Raw genomic sequence first — 23,705 nt, 5'->3', positions numbered from 1 at the left:
AAATTAAATAGGAATTCTCTTTAGTTTTTATAACAATACTAACTAGTTGGAGTTGCTGTCATAATGGGTCATGGGATGCAACTACCATGCAAATATATTATGAGAATATATAATTTCATACTTATAACTTACAATCACGATCAACTTTTTTCGTCAAACATCAACTACTTATTCTTTTTAATGGTCACACAATTTAACTATATTTATAAAAACAGATTGACTTTTTTTATACTAATCATCTCGTTTCTTGTAAACCATACATAATGTGTCAATGAGGGTTTGTTGAGATAGTGAGGATATCGTTATCCTTGTTAAACCAACGTTTAGATTCGAGTCTCGCTTCTGATAATCCCTCTTAGTAAGTGATTTGTAAAAATTCAAAAAAAAAAAAACTAAGACCCCCTCTATAAATCCTCAAAAAAACTTGTGATATGTCGTGGCCCTGAAATTGGATAACTTCCCCTTTCCCTAATGAGAAATGATGTTAAAAGTCTGTTTGATATAACGTTTAGCTTTTTATTTTTTGTGTTAGTGATATAGGGGTAATACGTGCATAGACAAAATGCATAAGTCATACAATAAGAATTGAGCCAGCTACGATTATATATTGAACTTGCATCCATTGAAATCAAATTTGAGATTTTCATTTATAAGTGGCAAGATTATCTTTAAAATTGAAGTATTATGTTTAAGGAAAGCTATATTTATAATTTTATATACATGAAATAATAAGGTACCCCAAATTCAGTTCTTAACAATTCAAATAAGAAGAACAACCACTATTGGCGTTACCTCTACCAACATGACTATATAATTAAGTAGTACTTTTTGTTTTTTTGTTTTTTTTTTTTAAATTAGCTAATGGCTTCACCACGACAATTCATTTTAGAGCCAGAAAAACATTATTTCTACTGTTCCATGAGCAATCATTTCATACCAATTCCCCTACCTATACAAATTAATTCCACCAAATTAATTAATAAAAACACCTTTAATTTGGACCACAAATCTATCAATTCTCTCGTTTTAGTATGAACTTAAATCTACTCTCCGACATGACCAGTACCAACAATTCCACTAAGAATACAACACGTCGTACACATACAGAACTACAAAATCTGGTACAAGATTGCGTGCCGAATTTTCTTCCAATCAAACATTAAATTCATAGAGTTCCCACCAAACTATGCTATATAATCATAAAGATAAAACACTATGCATGCATGCATGTGTCCAGTTCTACATGCATTCGTTATTACCGAGATTCATAACTTCAGTGATAGAACACCTTACTCTAGCACCAACACAAGAATCTGACTCTCGTTCTTCTCATGTCTAGCCGCTAGACGATGGAGGATACTTACGCGACCACCATCAAATAAATTAAATAAAAGAAGCATATCTATTTCTGAACGGCAAATAAGCTTATATCCCAGAAGACAATAACAATTTTTTTTGTGTTTCTACCCGAGTTGCGTCTCCCCAAGAATATAACCCCTACAAATGTGAAGGTGACATGGTCCCAGGAGGCCAAAGTTTCCAAATCAAGCACCAACCCTTCACATTAATATTTTATATTTACATATACTTATCACCTTATAGGAAGTCTTTAAAGGAAGAGATCTCTACTTTTTTTTTTTATGAAAATGGGGATTAGTTGTGAGGTCTACACTACATCAAATTTTAACGATATGAACCCTTTATTTTTCAAATTGCACCTCATAGATCATTCTTACAAAATAATAGTCAAATCGGAAATATTTAAGACATCTAATTGGGTTCAAAGAAATTAATGAATACTTTGTTATATAAGAAACAATGAAATTTTATCTTGATAATTAAATAGGCAAATGATTTCGGATTGAATTGAATTTTTGCAAGGATGATCTATGAATTGAGACTTATAAAATAAAAAGTTTGGATCGTTAAAGTTCAATATTGAGTGGGCTCACACCTAATCCCCATTTTTTTTAAAAAAAATTTAGAGATCCTTTTGCATAAAGAGTCTGTCACCTTATATATAGGAAACCTTTAAGGGAAGGGATCCCCATTTTTTTTTATTATAAAAATAGGGATTAGTTGTAGGGTCCACGCCACATCGAACTTTAACTATCCGAACCTTCTATTTTTCAAGTTGCACCTTATAGATCATCCTTGCAAAATATTAGCCAAATCGGAAATGTTTAAGACATCTAATTGAGTTCATAGAAATTAGCGAATACTTTGTTATATAAGAAATAATGAAATTTTATCTTGATAATTAAATATGCAAATGATTTTGGATTGAATTGAATTTTTGCAACGATGATCTATGAATCAAGACTTACAAAATAGACGGTTCGGATCGTTAAAGTTCGATGTGGAGTTGGCCCTTGGATTGTTGACTTCTCCTACGTGATGAACTATGGAAAGCAATGAACTGGTGCTGCATACTCGATCAGACGATCTGTGATGGCATTGGATTGCATTCTTACTAATTATCTTTTTAATACTTAGGGTTCTTAAAGACTTTGTATATCTCTCTGTCCTTGCGTGATTAAAAAAATTTAACATAAAATATGCATGATTCAAAAAAGTTGACATAAAATAAAAATATGCTATGGAAAAAATTCTCCCTAGATCTTTTTTTAGGAATCTAAGAGATTTTATGATTGTGACCGTTTATCGTATATCGTGTTTTCAGAAATCATTTCAAAATTTAAAATTTAAAATTAAATATAAATAATACCTAAAGAAAACTGACTGCACGTATACGATGAACGATCACGATCACGAGATCCCTAATAAAAGAATCCGGCGAGAATCCTTTTTTCAATATGCATGCTTCAAAATAGTTGACACTTGGCATTCTACCATAAGAAGTAAAAATTAGGTGGAAACTTGCAGATAAATGTTCTAAGTACGCTGTATCTTCTAACTAATACCCTTTTCTCAACCAAACCATATTTATGAAAGGAGAAATGCTAAGAAAATTCTCTTAAAAATATAACTCTCCACAGACTTCACTATCTATTTTTGGGCACAATTTTCGTACCAACATTATAAAATATTATGTCAAAAACATGAAGTGGCAAAAAATTCATGAATAGTTTCACTTTTAGAGAGTCTACTTCATGCATATTGGAAAAAGGATTCTCGCCAAATCCTTTTTTTAGGAATCATAGAGATTCTGTGATCGTGACCGTTTATCGTATATCGTGCTGTCAAAAATCATTTTAAAATTTAAAATTAATTATAAATAATACCTAAAGAAAACTGACCGTGTGATATACGATGAACGATCACGATTACGAGATTCTTAGGAAAAGAATCCGGCGAGGATCGTTTTTCCAATATGCATGCTTCAAAATAGTTGACACTTGGCATTCTACCATAAGAAGCAAAAATTAGGTGGAAACTTACAGATAAATGTTCCACATTAGCTGTATCTTCTAACTAATACCCATTTCTCAACCAAACCATATTTATGAAATGAGAAATGCTAAGGAGATTCTCTTAAAATTATAACTCTCCATGGACTTCATTATCTATTTTTGGGCATAATTTTCATAATAACATTATAAAATATTATGTCAAAAACATGAAGTGGCAAAAAATTCATGAACAGTCTTCCTTTTAGAGAGTCTACTTCGCATTCTTAAAATGGAATAATTACTTTGCTTTTTCGTTTCCAATTTTTCAACTTTTGTGTTTTGGCCGCTGAAGGGGGTGAAAGGAGAGAAAAGAAGAAAAAAAAAACAGAATGAATGAATGAAAGAAACTTAACATAATTTTTTGTTTTCGTTTGTATGCCTTTCCTTGTATGTTTATTCTACAACTGTATATACTACCATCCTTCCTTCCCCCTTTTCTTATCTCCATTCCCCGAATCCCAAACACAAAAAGTAAAAACTAAAACAAAACGATCATTACACGAAATCTTAATGATTATTAAAGTAAAAAACACAAATATTTTGTCAAACTCACTCCATCATGATCATCACTATCGTCAAAAGATAAAAAAGAAACTTGCAGCTCAAACTTTATAGTTGACTCCCACCTAAAAAATGAAGAAAATGTTCCCACTTGGGCTGTCTATGTAAGACTAAATATAGGCATGACAAACCCTAATTTTATTGCGGTGGTTCATGCATGCTTTGGCAAATGGCATTAATAATCACTAATTGACAACATAGAGAAACTTCATCACGTAACCGCACTGATGGAGACTAATCCGGCCCTTCAGACCAAGGAATGGTTTATTCACAAAAGCCATGACTGCTTCTTTATTTCACTATATTTTAGGGTCTCAAAGGTGAGAAGAACTCCAATGCAGGAGTGTCACCGTAACAGTATTTAAAACAATTTATGCATTGCTATGTCTAGGAATTAAAATGCATAATAATACATGATTAACTTGAGATGTCGCCACGCGGACAGTAGTATTAAGTAACTTCCGAAAAGCAAGGCAAGGGCTTTGGTCTTTTAGTTTCTTCTTGGGTTGGGTTTTCATAATTTTCATTAACTTCTGGCTCTACTCAAGCCTCAAATCCAAAATTACATCACATCACAAGGACAAACTGATTTGAAAAAAAAATATACATATTTCATTCATAATTCATATTTGCTTCCTGCTTCATTTACCATTTAGCAACAGCCATAATCTGTGTAGTAAACTTGGGTAAAGATCGAACTATATATCAAAGGGATTCATCAAATTTAGTAGAAATCGTTGGGTTTGCCAATTTTGATGTTCTGCTCGCCTAGGAAAGCCGTTATAGCATTCTTTTGCCAGCTTTTGAAACTCCTGCAACGAACAATCAAAAAGTCGTATAAGATAACTTGGCAATAATACTTCTACAAGAGGATCCAATCCCTGCAATCAACGGTTGATGGCTTGCATAAGGGTTCTAGCCTTCTTCCTTCTTGTGTTTCGCACGACAATTTTCGGCATATAAAATGTTTGACGTGCAAGTCACATCTTAAAACAAACCTAACTTACTTCTGATCAAGATGAGCTATAACTTCCCCACCAGGGAAAGCAGACTGGGTAGCCTCAAATGCTGCTTTGATCGATTGTTTCCAAGTTCCACCAATGTCCTTCGTATCTTTTGCATTTGTTTCTGCTTTGGACTGGTTTGGATCTTCCATCGGCAAGGAATAACCCGAAAGTAGATGGCCTACCCACACACCGTCTTTCCTGTACTTGCAAAGAATGGGACTATTTTCACGGAGTAAACCAAATCTCCTCGCTATATCTACCATCAATATTTCTATATAACATATCAAATCAAGACAGCATCCACACTAGTATACGATATTCACAGAATGTGACTTTCACATGTAAAAAAAAGGTAAATGCAACACACTCATTTGATAGAGATGGAAGAGGAAGCAAGAAGGGGCTGGGAGGGTAATGCAGGACTTGGTACTGGTTTGGTACTGAGGTGCTTTTATAAAAAGTGGGTATCAAAAAAAGCTGAACTCAAAAAAGTGTTTGTAAACACTTAAAAACAGCTCATTTCACAGTTTTGGGTGAAAAAAAGCTGAAAACGTGAACCAGCAAAAATGAGCTTATTCTCACAGCACAGTAGAAACAGTTTTTTTTCAAAGCACATCAATACCAAACCAGCCCTAGGGGTGTTGCGGAAGCTGCAGAGACAGAGAAAAGGAAGGAGTAAGCAGATCAAGCCCGAAGTTCCGAATGGGATGAAGAAAGTATCATCTATAGTCTGGTAATCCCATTCGTTTTTAGCAGACTCATTTATCATATTTACTTTGACACGATCAATCAAAATGAAGAGTTTCAGTTCACAGTTAATAAGTTATGCATCAAACCGCACATAGAAGGAAACAAAGAATAAAGCTGGATGCCATGCCACATTGCCACTAAGAAAACAATGCTATATATTTGAAAGAAAATGGACGAACTGTAAAGTGACTATAACTTACAGAACTATATCCATATGCCGAGGAGCATAATGTCCACCGCCTAATCCAAGAAGAACTTTATTCTTATCCTTCTCCCTAGAGCGCCAATAATATAGAAAATGAAGTTAGAGAAGCATCAAACCTTGGTTAAAATTGCAAACAAAGACTTGAGCTTTTCATGAAAATCACTATACCCGTTCCAGTTTCCAACAGCAGCTTCCCCTCCAAGCCCAAGTCCTTCCCAAACTAACTGCAAGCACAGAAATTGCCACCAATTTATTCTCATGAGTTGTTTGTTCTATTAAACTTTATAAGCTCAGGGAAAACCAGAAACATTACGAAGAGAGGAAAAGTATTTGTTAAAAAAAAAAACCAACAGTAGGACGTATCAATGACTTGCTCAAATCATTGAAATTGGTAGTCGTCTACTTAACTAGAGCCATAACTTGTGCTGCATCCTGCCTCTTCCAGTACTCATCCGTGCTGCCTATATCAACCAAGTAACATCAAAAAACAAGAAATCATCAAATGCATAGTAAAAAATACGAAAAACCATGTCACATATAGAAGCCTCAGACTGAGCAGTTACAACGCTACCTTTAGCGGAAGCAGTAAACTTTACCCTTTGAACAAAATAAATCAATCCTACAAACTGATCACCAAAAGGAATAAAAAATATGTTCATACGTTCGCTAAAAACGCATCGGAGCAAACATTCACACTACGCAACCGAAAATATGTATAATTCTCCCTTCCAACCGAAAAAAATAACACCATGCAATATAATTCCACAACTGAAAAGCATAAGAGTAATCGGGTTCATCAAAAACTCACCAATCTCCAAGAACATAGTAAGTGTATTCGTGACCGGTCCATGATGTGTACCCTCCAAAGTAATCTACATTCAAACACGCAAAGCACTATAAATTACAACACACGTTTCCACAAACGGAAGATTAACATATAAAATGGAGGGCAAGAGAGTGAGAAACCTCGAACTCAGGAACCAAGTTGTGGGCTTGGGCAAGCTTTTTCAGGTGCCGGAGCCAGGGACCAATGCGGGGGCTCGGCGGCGCAGCCCAACCGGGCTTTCCGCCTTGCGGTCCAGCCTCGCCTTCACGCAGATGAGGGATCCCGATCGGGTGCACGGTCAGTGCCGGCCGGTTGGAGACGGCAGTGTGTTTGCTCAGAAATATCACCTCGTCGACTCGCTCGCCGGTGGCCTCCTCCCACCGCTTGTCCAAGTCGTCTTCTTCCACAATTCCCCTACCGTGCAGCAAAACCCTGACTCCTCCTCCTCCTCCGTTGACAAACCCCTTCATGTCCTGTTAATTAATTCGTTAATCATGATTAGCGATAGATAGTGTTAATTACGGGTTAATTGGTGATCAAGGAAGGTTATTGGCAAACCTGTAAACAGGAAGGGGAGGGGTCCCAGCCGGGCATGGCTAGGAGGGCATTGGCCGGGTTGACGGAGGCCGGGTCGGTAGTCGTCGCCACGATCAGCGTCACCATCTTCTTTGTCGTTTTTGTGGCTGCGTTGCAAAGGGGAAAGAAGCTTTGTTTACTATTTTCCCGCGGCCGGCAATGAAGTGAGATATCGCCTTAAAAGTGGTGCCGTCCGCTGGTTTTAAAAGGTGGTGTCGTCCGCTGGTTTTAAAAACGACATCAAGAAAGCACACTGATTAAGGGAAGAAGTGTATTTAAATAATTGAAAATGTGTTCAGAGAGAATGTTTTTAAGTTCTAAAAGCATTTGAAGTGCATTTTACTAAAAAAAGTTAATTTTGTGTTTCTTGTTGAAAGCATTTCAAGTATTTTTCCATAATGCATATATGTTTTTAAATTCTAAAAACATTAATTTTCTTCACCAAAAAAAAAAAATATTAATTTTGTGTTTCTTATTGAAAACACTTCAAGTGTTTTTTTCAGAATTAGGGGGTGTATTCAATCGGAATTTTAAGGTATTTTAATTCTTTTAATGAATATAAAGGTATTCAATTAGGATTTGAAGTGATTCCCTGAAATTCAATGTGTATATTTCAAAATTGTTTATTAAAATCCTTAAATATCTGATGTATTCAATTAAAATTTTAAATAAATTTATAATATTCCAAATGAATTTAATTAGAATTTGATTTTCAAGAATTTGAAAAAAAGTTGAGGAATTAAAGAAAATTTGAGAAATTCACTGCTGTATTTTAAGCATCTATAAATATTACATCTCCTCATGAAATTTCGAGAAAATTGAACCAAAACTTTACATGAAATCTCTAAAAATCAATTAAACTACTTAAAAATTTTACATGAAATTTCTACAAATCAAATTCCTAATTGAATACACATCTCTTAATATGCATTTTTACTAAAATTTAATTTTAAAAATATTTTATCTCAAACCGTCGTTTAATACATTTCCCATACGGGACAGACGTTGAAGTTGCAGCGCTTATCTCTGGCGACGGCTCTCAAACCCCACCGCCTCCACTCCAGTCAGTCTCTCTCTCTCTCCTCTTTCTCCTGAGTTTTTATTTCCAATTAGGCTCTTCGTTAATTTACATTGAGAGAGTAATTGGCTCGCTCACAGTAACAAACACGACGTCGCAGAGCGTACCGAAAATGGCGACGACGATGAGCACTGAATCCTCCTCCCTGAAAGACGCCTTCTCCAAACACGCCGATTACCTCAACAATCTCGTAAATCCCTGATTTAATGTCCCCCAATTTGCAGCACTGCGAGCGATTTCAAGGGTTTTACAATGTGAGTTTTTACCTGTTTTGTTTGTAGAACGACAAGCGGGAAAGGGTCGTAAAAGCAAGTCGCGATATCACCATTAACAGCAAAAAGGTCATCTTTCAGGTCCACAGGTAAGAAAGCTGCCGCCTTTTGCTTCAAAATTTGTTACTGTTTTCTGGGTGTTGGATTTTGGGTTTTTTTTTTTTTTTTTTTTTTAATTTTGTTTTATCATCATTGAAATGTTGTTGCTGTGGAATTTGAACTTGAACAGAATCAGTAAACACAACAAAGAGGAAGTTCTGCAGAAAGCCGAAAAGGATTTAGCAGCTGTGACGGATCGGTACATTTCCCGACTGGTTAGAGAGCTGCAGGGGACTGATTTTTGGAAGCTGAGACGAGCATACTCACCTGGGGTGAGTGTGGAACTCTCCTGCTTCTGCTTCTGCTTTCAGTCTTTTGAAATTTCGGGTTTCGGTTATACCTGGTTAATTCACTTATCAATTTATGCTTGGACTTGTGCAGGTACAAGAATATGTTGAAGCTGCAACCTTTTGTAAATTTTGCAGGACTGGGACTCTTTTAAGTCTTGATGAGATAAATGCCACCTTCCTGCCACTCAGTGATCCGTCTCTTGAGCCGTTGCAGATCAATGTACTTGACTATCTTCTCGGGGTATTTTCTTCAACTTCGCTGTTACATTCTTTTTGTGAAGAAGGAAACTATAGGCCAGTTGATTAGTTGAATAAGGTTTTGGGATTAAGCGGACTGAATTCATTGTGTTAGTTTAACACAGGGACACACACATGTTGACATGTATACATACATATATTGGGAAGTTATGTTTTTATGCACCTATTAGATTTAACAAGAGCTTTCGTATAAACACATGCTACATCCATTTCTCAACGACATATATCCATTGGCAGAAAAGCGGGTTGAAGGAGATCATGTTACGTATTCGAATGTTGGGTCTGCTAGGGTCTTCGTACCTACTATGAATAGAGAAAACTTTCCTCATTACCCTCACTAGCAGCCCAGGTCTTTCCATTCCTAATGTGGATGTTATGGAATTATCTACTGGCTCTCGTCCACTTACGGTTGACCTCGCCCCCCATTACAGCAGTAGCGCTGGCATGTAATAAGTTTCTAACGAAGTGTTGTTGTACTATAGCTTGCAGACTTGACTGGAGAGCTGATGCGGTTGGCAATTGGTCGAATTTCAGATGGAGAACGTGAATTTGCTGATAAGATATGCAAGTTTGTGCGTGAAATTTACAGGGAACTGACCCTTGTTGTTCCACTTATGGATGATAGCAGTGACATGAAGTTGAAAATGGATACAATGATTCAAAGTGTAATGAAGATAGAAAATGGTATGTTTCGATGACCGAATCTGATAATTATATTTGAGTTCATGCTTTAGCATACTGCTATCTAATAAAGATTTGAATATTAGGAATAACTAATAAAATGATAAAACAGGGAAATTTTCTACTTCCAGTTTGTGAATTGGAACAAATTTGGCGTCCTTGAATTCAAGAATAAGTAAACTTTGAAACTTCAAAAAACATTTCAGAAGTAGTAATCAACCGTAACTAAATTCTGAATTCATATTATGGTCTTAAATTGTGATTCTATCAATTTTGCGTGTATACTAGCATATAGCCCTAACAGCTTCTTAATTCTTCTTTGTAAAAGTTTTATCACTCTTTATTTTTTCTCCCAAAAGAGAGAGTTTTTGATAACTTGAGATCTTTCTGTAGCTTGCTTTGGTGATCATGTGAGAAGATCAGAGTATATGCCACTACCTGGCTCTGACGATCAAACTTCGTTCTTATTGGCACTGCCCGATGTTGAAATATGAAGTAACTCGTGATCATTACGTTCTCATTCTTACCGCTTAAGTACTTATATTACGTGTGTTCTAATTAACTAAGTAGAAAAGTTCTTGATTTCGACAGGGAAAGGTTAGGATTTCAAGGAGCGTATATGGGCACCTGCATTATTGTTCGGATGTGTTGCGGTTCATCATCATTATCTTGTGGTCGCTGCTTGATGAACAATTCCTGCGTATGTTTTCTTAGTAAATCTGTAAGCTTTAAAATTTCTTCTCTTTGTCAATTTATGGGGATTAGATTTTTAGAGCTTGGAGTGAAACCCTTTCACATGAGGTTCACTTGCGATTTATGTGCATGGTTAGTTCGGCGAACCATGATGGAACACTGATGCAGCTGTTGTACGTACTAAGGCCTTAAATATATAACCATATGGCATAAAACTACGAACATAAGACATGGACACATGTAGCTATGTCAAATGAATGGTGTACCTGACGGACTTTGACCTGTTGCGCCATTTTCGCTACCTACCTACAAGAAGCCACGATGAGCCGCAGTTTTGTATTGAGCTCACTAGAAATATATATTGTCGTTGCATTCATGTGAGTTGAACATATCGATACCTCCTCCGACCAAGTGTCGTTAAATCATGTAATCATGTGCATTTACTGTTACATTGCCACTTGAGGAGATGGACTTGTGCTTCTGATGTTGCATGTAATTTTCATCCCTGGCCACTAGGCAAGAATTTACGATTACAATCAATTTCAATTGGACTACTCTTAATATCACAAGTTGTTGGGTGTTGGGTATGAAAGTCACATAAACAGGAACGCCAAAATGACGGTGTTACAAATCTCTCTTTCTTTGTCATATTACTCTTCTTTCTTTTTCTTCTTCTTGGTGTTTTCTAACTACAACATTCCCCCGCAAGAATTAGTGTATTATTTAGATTCCCTATATTTTGATCTTGAGAAGCCAATTGAGATCCATTCCGAATCTGTGTTCGGAGTCCAATGATTCTAAAACACGGATCATTTAATTTCAATCATATAGCCTTTATTAGTTCATTCCACTGACTCATCTGACAAAATTTCAAAAATTTAAACTGCCCGGATCTCTTTTTCTCTCTTGAACAGTTGGATTTCAGAGTCCTTTAGTCCATTCCACTGACTCATCTTACAAAATTTCAAAAATTTAAACCGCCTGGATCTCTTTTTCTCTCTTGAACAGCTGGATTTCAAAGTCCTTTAGTCCATTTCACTGACTCATCTTAAAAAATTTTAGAAATTTAAATCGTCCAGATTTCTTTCTCTCTCTTGAACAGCTGGATTTCGGAGTCCTTGGACTTTAAACATTGAGATCTGGAGAGATCTCAGTCCTTAAGAAGCAGCCCAAATATGTCGGCTACTTAACCAACATCACCAAAACAAGTACGTGGACGGACGAGCTCATTATTGCATTGGTTTATAATTTAATTGAGTAGTGGGCGAGTCTGGAGCTGGACCCTCTGCCATTGTCTCCGTCTCCATTTCAGTGAGAGTGACCAATCTGAACTTGTGTTTTCTTCACCTAACAAATCGCTCTCTTCTCCTCCATCAGAAGTTCGCATACTCTCCACAATCATCATTCAACGTGACTAGTACTAAATTACCAAGACGGTCCTTATGTTTGTATCCGAATTCACACTCACCGATCTTATTGACTATTAGCTTTAATCTAGCAGTCCAAATCCAGGTGCAAAAGGGGATATCATATTAAATCGCATCCATGATTTAAGTGATTGAAAGCATTTTCATTTTGGATTAGGAAATGGATACGATCAAGGCTAGCTAATGTCCACTATCACCAGCTGGGGAAGATTTTCGTTGATTGACATGATCACGAAGCAATGTATCTGGACAGCCGTGTTGGGACGCATCTGGACATATTCGAGCCATATAAATACAAGCTTCGAATAAGAGAAAAGGATCCTCGATCAAACGCACAGCTTGTCGTTCTATTTTCTCTTCAATTCCTATCCTAGCATAATGAAGCCTTAGTTTAGATTATTTTATTTTCATCCAATTTACTTCCCGGATTTGTATTTGAATTCCTTTACATTATGCAATTTATATTACGTATTGCATGTCAATTTCTTATCTTTTATGCAATTTAATATACACACTTCTTTATTTTAAGCATTTCATTTCCTTCTTGTCATTTTTATTCTATTTAATTAAAAGCACCTTTATTTCCTAAGCACTCTTTATTAGTTTAATTTACTTTCTTGCAAGTAGATTAATTTTTAATTCTTTTTACTTTCTCGCTTGACCTTCACCATGACCATAACATATCATTTGGTTGTTCGTTTGAAGCCTTGTCTTCGAGGAAGAGAAAGAACCTAAGCCGAGAAGAGGTTCCTTGCTCGACCATTCAATCGTTTGATTAGAAGTCAAATCCAAAGCGCAAACACAATTCATATTGACGTCTTTTCTATGTCGACCAACGTGTAGCATGCTCACGCATTTGTTTGGGTTTATATTTGACATTGGGCTTGGTTATAATGGAGGCCCAAAGACACAAAAGCAAATGAAGACTTGCCCGAGCCGAGTCGATATGCCCAAAGTAAATTGGGTGCCATTTTAGCCACAGCATAAGCCACATGCCTATGATTGAAGTGATGGGTGACAGAGGACAACTTACCACCAGCCAAAAAGCACTTTTCCTAGGGCATGACAAGTAAATAGATGATGACTTATTGCCCTCCGAAAGTTATCAACTAAAGGCAAAGCTGGGACAATCAGGCCAAAATGCCTATAAAAGCAGAGAAAGACACCAGAGACAAGGACACTCAACCAATCAATCAAAAGACATACAAACTCTGCTCTCAGGCCAGTTTGTACCCAGAAAGCTGAATTTTGTCCAGATCCAATTTGTTTTAGCTATAGTTCCCTTATAGAAAGCCATCTCTTGTCTAGTTTAAAAGCTCTGCTACCTTCCCTTAGTGTTGTAGTATTGATTCCCTATAATAAAAACCTACTTACTTGTTACTTTTTCATCCCTTAGAGTATAACTTGTAAACATAAAGAGAAGCAGTTGCAAGAAGTTAAGCCTTGCCCGACAAGGTTAAATCTTACCTGAGTCTCTTTTGTTTGTACTTATATTTAGTAGATTTGTCATTTAATGTACTTTCCTTCATGTACTTAAGTCATTTTCAATTGTTTTCTACTTAAGAGTTTCATTTGCATTCGAATCTGGTCAAGTTATTAAGCCTGTTTTCATTAAAGTGAACTTTGATTGAGGAAATGGTTGGAAGGGCCCTGGACTCCCTTCATTTTGGACATACAAAACTATGAATTAAAAGTCCTTGTTTACAAGGCAAGAAAAGAACTTAATGCAGACTTAACCCATTTGTGACAATCCTTTGATAAACAAGAAGTCTAAGTAACTTGTGGCGCAAGTAACCAACTTAATTCACTTCCATTCAACAATCTGTTATACAAAGATAACAGTGGCACGCTCAGATCTTTGTTAGTTTTGATTGTGAGCCTTAAGGCCTACACCAAAAGCCCCACAAAAGCACCTTTCAAACTAACTACAAACTCGTCATGCAACACACCAAGCAGCAAGATCTTGCTTGACAGGCAAGAGAAAGCCATCTCCCTAAGGAGTTGTGCAAAGGACCATATCCAAAATCCAGCCTGAACAACATCTAAATAAAGAAGGACAAAAAATCCTCATAGGCCGCCGGTCCGTCCGAAAAGAGAGAAACACCCTATTAATACTTAATACTTAATAATGCATTGCTTGATTTAAAAAACATGCCTTGATGGTCATAGTTACAAACTTACAATCTTATTATTGTTTGTTTTTTATTTTTTTATCTCATCTTATTTTTTTTCTTCTTCCATTAAATCAATCGATCATTGACATTTCTATTTTAGGAGTTGGACTTGTGCTTCTCAATATTAATATACGTCTCAAAATACTTGCCCACCATGCCAGAATTTATAATTAATTACAACTAATTTTAATTGGACAACTTTGTAAAGTTGGGCAGCAAATGTTATAGCATTAGCTGTAATATTACTATTAATTAAATAGTTTATGTTTGCTACCAAATCTTTTGGTTGTCAAATTAACTCCCAACCAATAAGAACAAATCCTCTTCCATTTGATAAACTCAAGTAGTACGTTCCACCAAAAGATTAGATGATGCTTTAAATTGCAATTACGATATTTATAGGCCATCAAAGTATAAAAAAATCCGTACTTTGGTTTCTATATTTACGTACCATATTTATGTTCCTCATGTTGTCCACTTCGGGGAGAACATTTTTAGTGTATCGGGAATATAGCCCTGTAAATCAAGTGTTACAAAATAATTGGTTGAAAGTTTTTTTTTAAGTTATCCAACTAATTGTTTTGTTACATTTGATGTACCGAATCGTATTTTTGATACACTAATAAATCTCTCTTGAGACCGATGCGATTATGGTGATGGTTTTATATACCGATGGAAGAAAACTTTAGGCATTATTAATTGGAGTAAAAATTCATCAAAGAATCCATGCAAACGTGTTATCCATGTTAGAAATTTCTAGTTGTTAAAGATAGTACATATGATTAAGCAGGTCCACTAAACTAATAGTTTGTGATTTAATACGTAATCAAAAGAAATTGGAACGCATGATGAGTTATTTGGTCTTTTTCAAAGGTAACATGTCGATGAGGAGAGTCAGGAGACATATCATGTTATCGTCGACACCATATTTGTTGTTGGTTGCACACTACAGTTGTTAGCAAATTAAATTATGAAACTTAATTAACCATGGTGAGGTGGTTTAGTGGTTGGTTAGAGACGAATATCAGACTCATATTTCACACAGTACACTATGAATTCAATTCTTAACGCTAGTGAATCACAAGATGGTGGTCAGGGAGAGGCTGAAATACCTCTGTTATTCTTCTTGGCTCCTAAAAAGATAGATTGCTGTGACAAAGCGACCTATTGGTCCCCATAACAATAATCGTTCAAATAACAAATCTTACTATACAACTTATGAGGATCTTACACACATAAAATATGGCTTATTTACAAAGCAAACATTTAAGAGCAATGAATGCTAGTTTAAACATAATTAGTCAGCGAGTTAGGTGGTACCAAATAGTCATATCCACTCACAGATGTAATGCAAGGGAAGGGGACTACGTTTGTTTCTTAGCTGGCTATGGCATATCGGCTATTGTTTTCTTTTGCCACGATATGCATGCATGCGGCATGACGTGCTCTCAAATCCTCCTACCGTCTTTCACTACGGGCTATTACTTAATTAAAGTCACTCATCGTTTAGCCAAGTGTGGATTTATTGTTGAGTTCGGAGAGTTAAGATTTGAAGAGTTTCTTGATTTTATAATCGATGTTGTTCAATTTTTCTTATTTGGTAGTTACCTGTCACATATTCATTTAATATCCTGTTCGGCACCTTTTTTGTGTAGTGAAAGGAGTATTCTTAAAGTCAATTGCTCACAATTTTTCATGCATCAATTATTAAAATTAGGTCGCTCTTAACACTTATATATTACTAAAGTCAGTCGTCCACAATTTTTAATTACAAATCCAAACACATATGAAGATCACATTATATATATTATTTCTTTAAATTCGATTATGGACGGGAGAAAACATAACCTCTTCGCATAGTATTTTCCGAAATGACAAGCAATGGTACAATAGTACTACAGTTCGGTGGTAGAGGAATCCGGATGCAGCCACATCTAGCAACAGAGAGACAGCAGGAGGAGGGAGGTTCTATCAATCAGCATTGGGCTCTGGCCTCTGGGAACGTGGTTCCCTGTCGTTCTGTTGCCCCTCTGGCTGTAGGGTACCCTCTCCTCTATTGAAATTACAGGGTGGAAGTGGACCATATACACGTTCATGTTGGGACCAAAGAGGGCATGCCCAACTCTTCGTAGATTATGTGTAAGAGGTGTTCTACGTTCGAAACGTGTACAGTCTAGACAGGTAGCCCTCGGCTTTTAGGACATCCGGTTTTCCACTTTGGAACTAGCAATAGTATTGTCAATCACAACTCAACAAACGCCGAATGATCTTATAGACATGAGAGGCAACTGCCTATTCCATCTGATTCTCAAGTACAAAATTTGATTCCCTAGGCGGTAAAATATATATAGGAAAAGATTTGTAACATTACTTTTTTTACACAATTTTTTTACACACGGTTTTATGGAAGTCATTACATAATGTATTTGAAAGATCTAAATCGGCTATCTTTTAGACATTATTCATAGATCATTTTTGCAAAAAGTCACACAATTTGAAAAACATTTAAACATTCATTTGTAGTGTAGAAAATGAACGAATAAGATTATATAAAGAAACCCTAAACCTGTAATCTAATGGTCATATAGTTTCATATTTGGGCATTTTCGGTAGACTTGATCTTTGAGAGAATATCTAAAAGATAGACGGTTCAAATTCTAGAAATACATTACGAAGTAACCTCCATAAAAACGTGTATAAAAAAGTTGTATCACATATTCATCCTCATGTATGTGTGCGCGTGCGCGCGCATATATTTAGGTGCACTTATACTCCATTTGATCGTTGTTAATAAATTTTGTACGCATATTATTATCAGAGTCATTCATTTCTTTTAATCACAATTTAAAAATGAAAAACATCAGTTTAATTGGAGATTGTTCAATAACTTATTGAACAAATCAAGTTTGGTAACAAATAATATCAGTCCAAGTTGCATTCTCGACTCCTTTGAAACTTCCAAAAATATAAAAATGACAAAATATCCGTGGATGTCTCCCCTAACTTCATTTTCACATGGATAAGTTACCACATAATGTAATATAAAATGACTAAAAAATTAAAATTTGTTTATCTTTATTGAGCTAAGAAATATTTCATCTAAGAAATGTTTCACTTCATTGACTTGACTTTGAAGTACGTGCACTAAAATCTTGTAATAAGCATTGGTGATCAAAGCCCCTTTTCGATTAGTATACTTCTTATATATCAATTGGGATGTGCTATTCACACACCCCAAATTACTTCTCACACATTTCTTGTTAATTTCTGTTTGTTGATCTTCTTTAATTCATCTGATCCGACGACCGAAAATTAGAAGAGTATTTGAGAAGTAAAATGTGATGTGTGAATATCACACCCCTATCAGTTATGGGGAAAATGGTTTCTAAATATTAAGATTGATCTACACTAAAAATGTTATCATGCGTTCCTAAATGCGTTATGTTTTTTCTGAACAATAAGGAGTGTCAAATTATATTTTCAGAAAAGAAATTTGTATCGAGTTCTTTTAACGTGGTATATGATTCCACTTGAGCTCGTACACTCTTTTGCTTGATACAGGAGGGATCAAGTAAATCTCCAGAATGAGGAATGTTAAGAGGACTATTTTAAAAGTATGACTTTTCATGAACTCGCTACCACCTGTTTAATGTCAATTTTCGTTTAAGCATTACAAACAATTGTGTCAAAAACATGAGGTTATAGAAAATCTATGAATTGGAGCGTCCCTTAGCATTTCTCCTCGAGAATTATTCATTTTCAAATTATCAATGACCCTATTTTCAAAACTTTTGTCAACTATATAAACTACATTGTTTAAAAAAAACTTATATAGAATTAGCAAACACACCGTTCCTTAAAAAAGGGGTCACAGCTCCCAACTCCAAACCGGCTCAGTAGCCCACACAGCCACATTTTACCCGAACCCGGTTTACGCGAACCAGAAAGAAGCTAACAAGATAAAACAGATCGGGTTAGCAGATGTTTAGGAATCGGATTCGGACCACTTCCTTTTTTCACGGCTTTTCTGACGTGGACTGGAACTGGCACGTACTAGAGGACACTTAAAGCCATTTACTAATTTCTTAAAAGAAAAAAAAATTTAATTAATTAAAAAGGGTAAAATACTGAGGGATAATGACATGCACGTGTTACGTGCGTGACTGACATGCCAGCTCCATGTGTAAACCTGCAGACTGGTCTGCCTCTTGTCACGTGCTTTGTACGGCCACCCAAAAAGGTCTTTTTATTTAAAGACAAAAATATACATTTTTTCTTTTACAAAAGTGGTCGGTGCTTGTTCATGCAGACATCGATTATCGTCCATCGTACGATCAGAAATTATTTTAAATTTTAAATTAAATATAAATAGTACTTAATAAAAACTGATCGCACGATATACAATTAATGATCATGATCACGGAATCTTAGAAAAAAAATCCAGTGAAGATCCTTATCTGTTTATGCATAATGCATACCATAGCTATAGGTTGTTTGACCGTTGACCAATACTACTAGTGGGAAACCACCTATATCACCTAGGTAAGCCCATACTTTTTAGTGTGTCGAAATTACGATCTAATAAATAACATATAATTAATATGATTGTTTGAAAATTAAAAAAAAATATAACGAGTTATATTATTAAGCTTAGTGTACCAAATTATGTTACTTACACCTAAAAAATATTTTTCGTAATTATGATTTCGATGTATTGAATATTTTCATGGGATTGGAGACGGTTAGAATGCTAGTTAGTAGTTAACTGTGTGTACTGATGAATCATGATGATACGGATTTGGAGATAGTCGTATAAAAATGAATAAAATGCTAGTCTTATTCACTTGGATTTGATTCAAAGGAATTAGATCCTTTTCAGATTCTTTTATTTGAGATTCTGGAAATCAATTAATAACAACTGTTTATCAAATATTGTATAGTCACAATGTTTCTTTTTTTTTTTTTTTTTTTCACATAAAACAAGGTTGTTTTACTTTTGAAAAATATAAAAATCATTTAATTATGACCGCACGATCTTATATGAACGATTGATATTAATTGATCCTCCTATTCCTCGATGAGAAGATTCGGAGAGAATCTAAATCCTGATTCAAAGACAAGCAATTGTTATATAAAATTGTTGTTTGGGTACACCGACCCGAAGTCTAATGATTATCATAAATTTTAGTTGGTGCACGTCTAAAAAGCAAATATCATTAGGAGGAATAAATATTATCGCGTACTTTTTTTTTTTTTTTTTTTGGGCACAAAATTATCGTTTATTATCTTAAAATCTAAGTTGATATGATAAAGATTTGATTCAGAATTTTCCTTTTATGGACAAAAGGATAGTAAGCCGTTTGATAGTCCTTCCGTTCATGTTATATATATGGACCGAGTTATTGTATAGTTTTCATCTCAATCAACTCTTATTTTTCACAATTATACTTGTTCGATCTTGAGTTTATCTGAAATTTCGAACGGTTTTGGCGTATAAATGAATTAGCATGTATTGACTTAGATTCTTGATTTAACAGATATCTCATTAGAAAAAAAAAAAATTGATCAATTATTCTCCGAATAGCTCCAAATTAAGACTTAGTTTAAGAAAGACCTCTACTCAATTATTAAGGACAATTGAAAAAAAGGGTGGCTGATTAGGACCTTCCATGATACGTACCCTTTTTGGCCTTGAAACTACATATGCCATACATTTCCTAGAAGAAAACAAAGGGTGGCTGATTAGGACACCATTTGCATTTTGAGTAGGGTTTCGAATTTCGATTCATGGACGTGGTTTTTTTACCCGTTCAAATGGGGAACAACACATAGTGCCCGTAGTGGGGTCAGTGTATGGCAGAAAGACAAAGTCCGAGACTTAACGGTTGGTCTCAATTAGGTTTTCTGTGTGTCCCTAAGCTCTACAGCTACGCAGAAATTACCTCACATGATGATGTTAAGATGACGGTGTGTGCTGTTAAATGTTTTAATTTATTTACATTATCGTCATATGATTAATTTAAAACATCATCACTTTAACATTTATGTTACAAGTAAGTTATTTCTCTGTATCATCTCCGCAGAAAAATTTGGTGGACATTTTAAGAGACAAATGGCTAATGCCCTTCTTGGTAAGTTTTCTGTTGTGATGTGCCCTAGGCCAGTTGGCCTCTTGCGTAGAAATCAGGCCAATTGCCAATAAGTCAAGTGGCCGTGGTAATAGATGTAGCACCACTTCCACCACCTCAACCTCTCAGTCTCAGGCCACCCAATCTTTCCATTACCCTGCAATGGAAGACACCAAACTCACACCAAATTTCCATTGTCAACATCGGAATAATTATATCGAACCAAATTTCCAACGTCATCGTTGAAATAATTATATCGGATTAAGTTAACGTCACATTCCTGAAAAATGGGAACCTGTAATTATAAATTTCATCCAACACATACAAATAAATCGAGGCATTTTTTTACTGCTAGAGGGTAATTTTGGTCGGAGGAATTCGTGGGACGGGATAATGGAGGATGATGAGATGAGATGGGATGGGACTGGACTATTATAGTGAGGGTTACCCTGTATGCCCTAACCCTAAAGAAGGAGCAGAGCTAGGGCGGCGTGCGAGGGTGGGCAGGAGGCCGGCATGAACCACAAGACACGCTTAAAGGGCTGGGGTGGAGCAAATTGAAGGGAACCGGTCCATTTTTTGGCCTGGGTGCCGGTGCCGGCCAAAAGAACAGCGGTGGAACTGTTCTTATGTGTGCGCGCACCAAATATTTTTGAGAGTTTTAACGAAATATTCTCAATGTTATTCATTTTTAACGAAAAATTACATTTTTATCTTTTCCTAGTATTATTCACTATACCTTTATTTGTCATTTTTCATTAAAACTAAAGTTTTTTTTTTTCGTTAGTTTTCCTAATATTTTTTTTACTCAAATATATTAATCAGCAATATTATTATTTAAGCAAAAGAGAGATTTGTCCCAAAGTGTGTAGTGTAACATTAGGTATCATTATATAATTAGAGAAACATTTAAAAAAAAATTCTTTCAATTGTATAATGACATATGTTATTTCGTACCGTGTTTTGGTACATTGAAAAACCTCTCCAAACAAAGAGCCAAAGGAGAATGGTATTTACACTTGACCACTGTTCTATTCTAGTATATGATATACTTAATTGATAACTGACATTTTTTTTTGTTTGTTATAATATGGTTTGCTTGCAATTTGCCTAATCATGTGGGATTGGGGTGTGGACGTGGGACGCTCATATCCACTGAAAACATTGACCTATGATTTAGAGAAATATGAATATATGGAATTTCGACGGCTTAATTAGACTGAGTTCTTCTATTACATATATAATCTCTATTAATTAATGAAATTCTCTTTGTCAACCAAAAGATGATGAAAAGACTACTTAGTCTTCTATCGCACTAAAAAAAAAAATTTGATGACCAATAATGTAATTTCACAAGTCCAAATTTTATTGTTTTTTATTAAGCATCACCTACCGGTGATGTTAAAATACTTCCAATATTAAAATAAAAACAAAAAAACAAAAACATCTCACTCCTCCCACGTTCTCTTTCTCTCTCTCTCTCTCTCTCTCTCTCTCTCTCTCCCCTTCTCATTTTCTAAAAAAATGTGTTCATACACACAAAGTGTGTAAGCAAATGCTAATGTATAATTAACTTAACTGATTTGATTAACGAATACATGCATGGGACACCGCTCATTAATCGTGGATTGTAATGAATCGTGACACAGTTAATTGATTCTGAATCTCTAATTATGTTTGTATACGATTAGTATAAGAATTACTCAACACTTATAAACTTAATTGACCATTTATGTATTGAGGTGGGCATTATATAATGAAGATCATGGCAACGTTATGGAGTTAGTTTAGTGGCTTGTGCAGTGAAACCAACCCAAACAACATCAGAAATTGCGATTTGACAGTGATACTGTTTCAGTTGAATATTATTGCATATACAAAATGCCAACTATTTGTAGACATGCAACATGTAACAAAGATAAATAAATGACAAACCAGTTAATTGTTCATTGTTCAATGTTTAAAAAAATGGAACAAGATAACGATCATACAACTGTGTACTATATCTAATGAGAAATGTTAAGGAAACTTTTTTGATATACAAGGACGTATGTATGCAACGTGTTTTCATATTAGTTAATGCCACTAAATATTAATTAAGACTCACAAACATTGATGAAAGTGGGGTGAAACTTGGAGATTTTGCCTCATGGCCTACCCCAAGAGCGAGTCTGTTTTTGTTCACCTCCTAGCTCGAGGTAATTGTCATCCTTACCATCTAGAATCACGTTGGCAAGTGAGAGGTTTTAAATTTGATTCTTGCTAAATGCGAATTTAAACCACATTATTGCTAGCACATTGTGAGGCTAAGCCCACCCCCTCCCCATAGTTTAGATAATATTGATTGCTAAAAAAAAGAATCATGTTACGTGTATAAGAATTGAGACCCTCTCCAAATCTACCTAGGAATCCAGGTTGTTGAAGAGAGAGAGAGATCTAGGCCGTTCAAAAGCTTGGTTTGTGTGAGGTGTATTGGTGAAATGAGCTAATGGGGCCGTATGATTTAAATTGAGTGGATGGATTTCCGAATCTATTAGCTTTGGACAAAGAGATTCGGAGAGGATCTCAATTCCATATCTAAACACCAACCATAGTAAGCTTTTCTATTTAATTTAAAACTTATGAGAAACAATAATAATTGAATTAATTAAGCAAAGGAGCTTACCATTTTCACATTCTTTATTAATTATCATTAATTCATAACTGATAGCAATCATTATTTTCCCTTTCTGCTCTTCAAATCATTATTTCCCCTTCCCTTCTTCAATCTTCCCATAATTTGTCGCCCCCCTTTCTTTGAAGAGAGCATTAAAACTTTTGGGTTTGAGATGAGGGTTTAGAATGTTAAGAGGCTTGTCTGTGGCTGTGGCTGTCGTCGACCCGTCGGTTGGGTTGGGGACGGTGAGTTTTAACAACGAATACGGGTGGGTTGGTAATTGTCGTTGCAATCAATTACGAATTGAATCAATTTTTTGAATTGATGGGGTAATGATGAAAATATAAATGTTTAAGTTTTATGTTAATTCACTCAAAGTTAGTGATTGATGCGATCAAATGCTCTTGTAATATTATATGGCCATTAAAAACCATCATCGAAGACATCAAATGGCTGGCTATTTTTTGGACTCACTTTTTTAGAGAGGCAATTTTTTTTTGCAGATGCGATTACTAATACTGGGTTCTATTTCAGTAATTTTCATGCAATGGGTGGATCACTACCTTCCACGGCCAAAAAGACCTATTTATTTGAGGGTAATGTTAGAGAGA

At 35.4% G+C, this 23,705-nt stretch overlaps 2 protein-coding genes across 4 annotated transcripts; one reads left to right on the top strand and one right to left on the bottom strand.

Annotated features, from left to right (window-relative positions):
* Positions 1-4,480: 4,480 nt before the first annotated feature.
* On the bottom strand, positions 4,481-7,629 carry LOC137738138 (D-aminoacyl-tRNA deacylase). Its single transcript, XM_088683553.1, has 8 exons — positions 7,321-7,629; positions 6,903-7,235; positions 6,745-6,808; positions 6,345-6,397; positions 6,105-6,160; positions 5,932-6,006; positions 4,982-5,179; positions 4,481-4,786 (listed from the first exon to the last, which is right to left on the bottom strand). The coding sequence occupies exons 1-8, from the start codon at positions 7,423-7,425 to the stop codon at positions 4,699-4,701; spliced, it is 972 nt and encodes a 323-aa protein (XP_088539679.1). The 5' UTR covers positions 7,426-7,629; the 3' UTR covers positions 4,481-4,698.
* Positions 7,630-8,285: 656 nt separating this feature from the next.
* On the top strand, positions 8,286-11,278 carry LOC137737867 (uncharacterized). Of its 3 annotated transcripts, none has more exons than XM_068477436.2 (8): positions 8,286-8,401; positions 8,497-8,606; positions 8,698-8,777; positions 8,918-9,059; positions 9,169-9,318; positions 9,818-10,019; positions 10,410-10,511; positions 10,608-11,278. In XM_068477436.2, exons 2-7 carry the CDS (start codon positions 8,529-8,531, stop codon positions 10,508-10,510), a joined length of 753 nt encoding a protein of 250 aa, XP_068333537.2. In that variant the 5' UTR covers positions 8,286-8,401; positions 8,497-8,528; the 3' UTR covers position 10,511; positions 10,608-11,278. The 3 variants fall into 3 exon arrangements, with proteins under 3 accessions (XP_068333537.2, XP_068333540.2, XP_068333538.2); XM_068477439.2 differs by having other exon boundaries at positions 8,298-8,401; positions 8,517-8,606; XM_068477437.2 differs by lacking the exon at positions 8,286-8,401 and having other exon boundaries at positions 8,408-8,606.
* The last annotated feature ends 12,427 nt before the right edge of the window (positions 11,279-23,705 follow it).

Source organism: Pyrus communis, chromosome 13, assembly GCF_041283825.1.
Source record: "Pyrus communis isolate YQ-2024b chromosome 13, ASM4128382v1, whole genome shotgun sequence".
NCBI classification, from domain to species: Eukaryota; Viridiplantae; Streptophyta; class Magnoliopsida; order Rosales; family Rosaceae; genus Pyrus; species Pyrus communis.
This window is presented reverse-complemented; position numbering and strand designations above follow the sequence as displayed.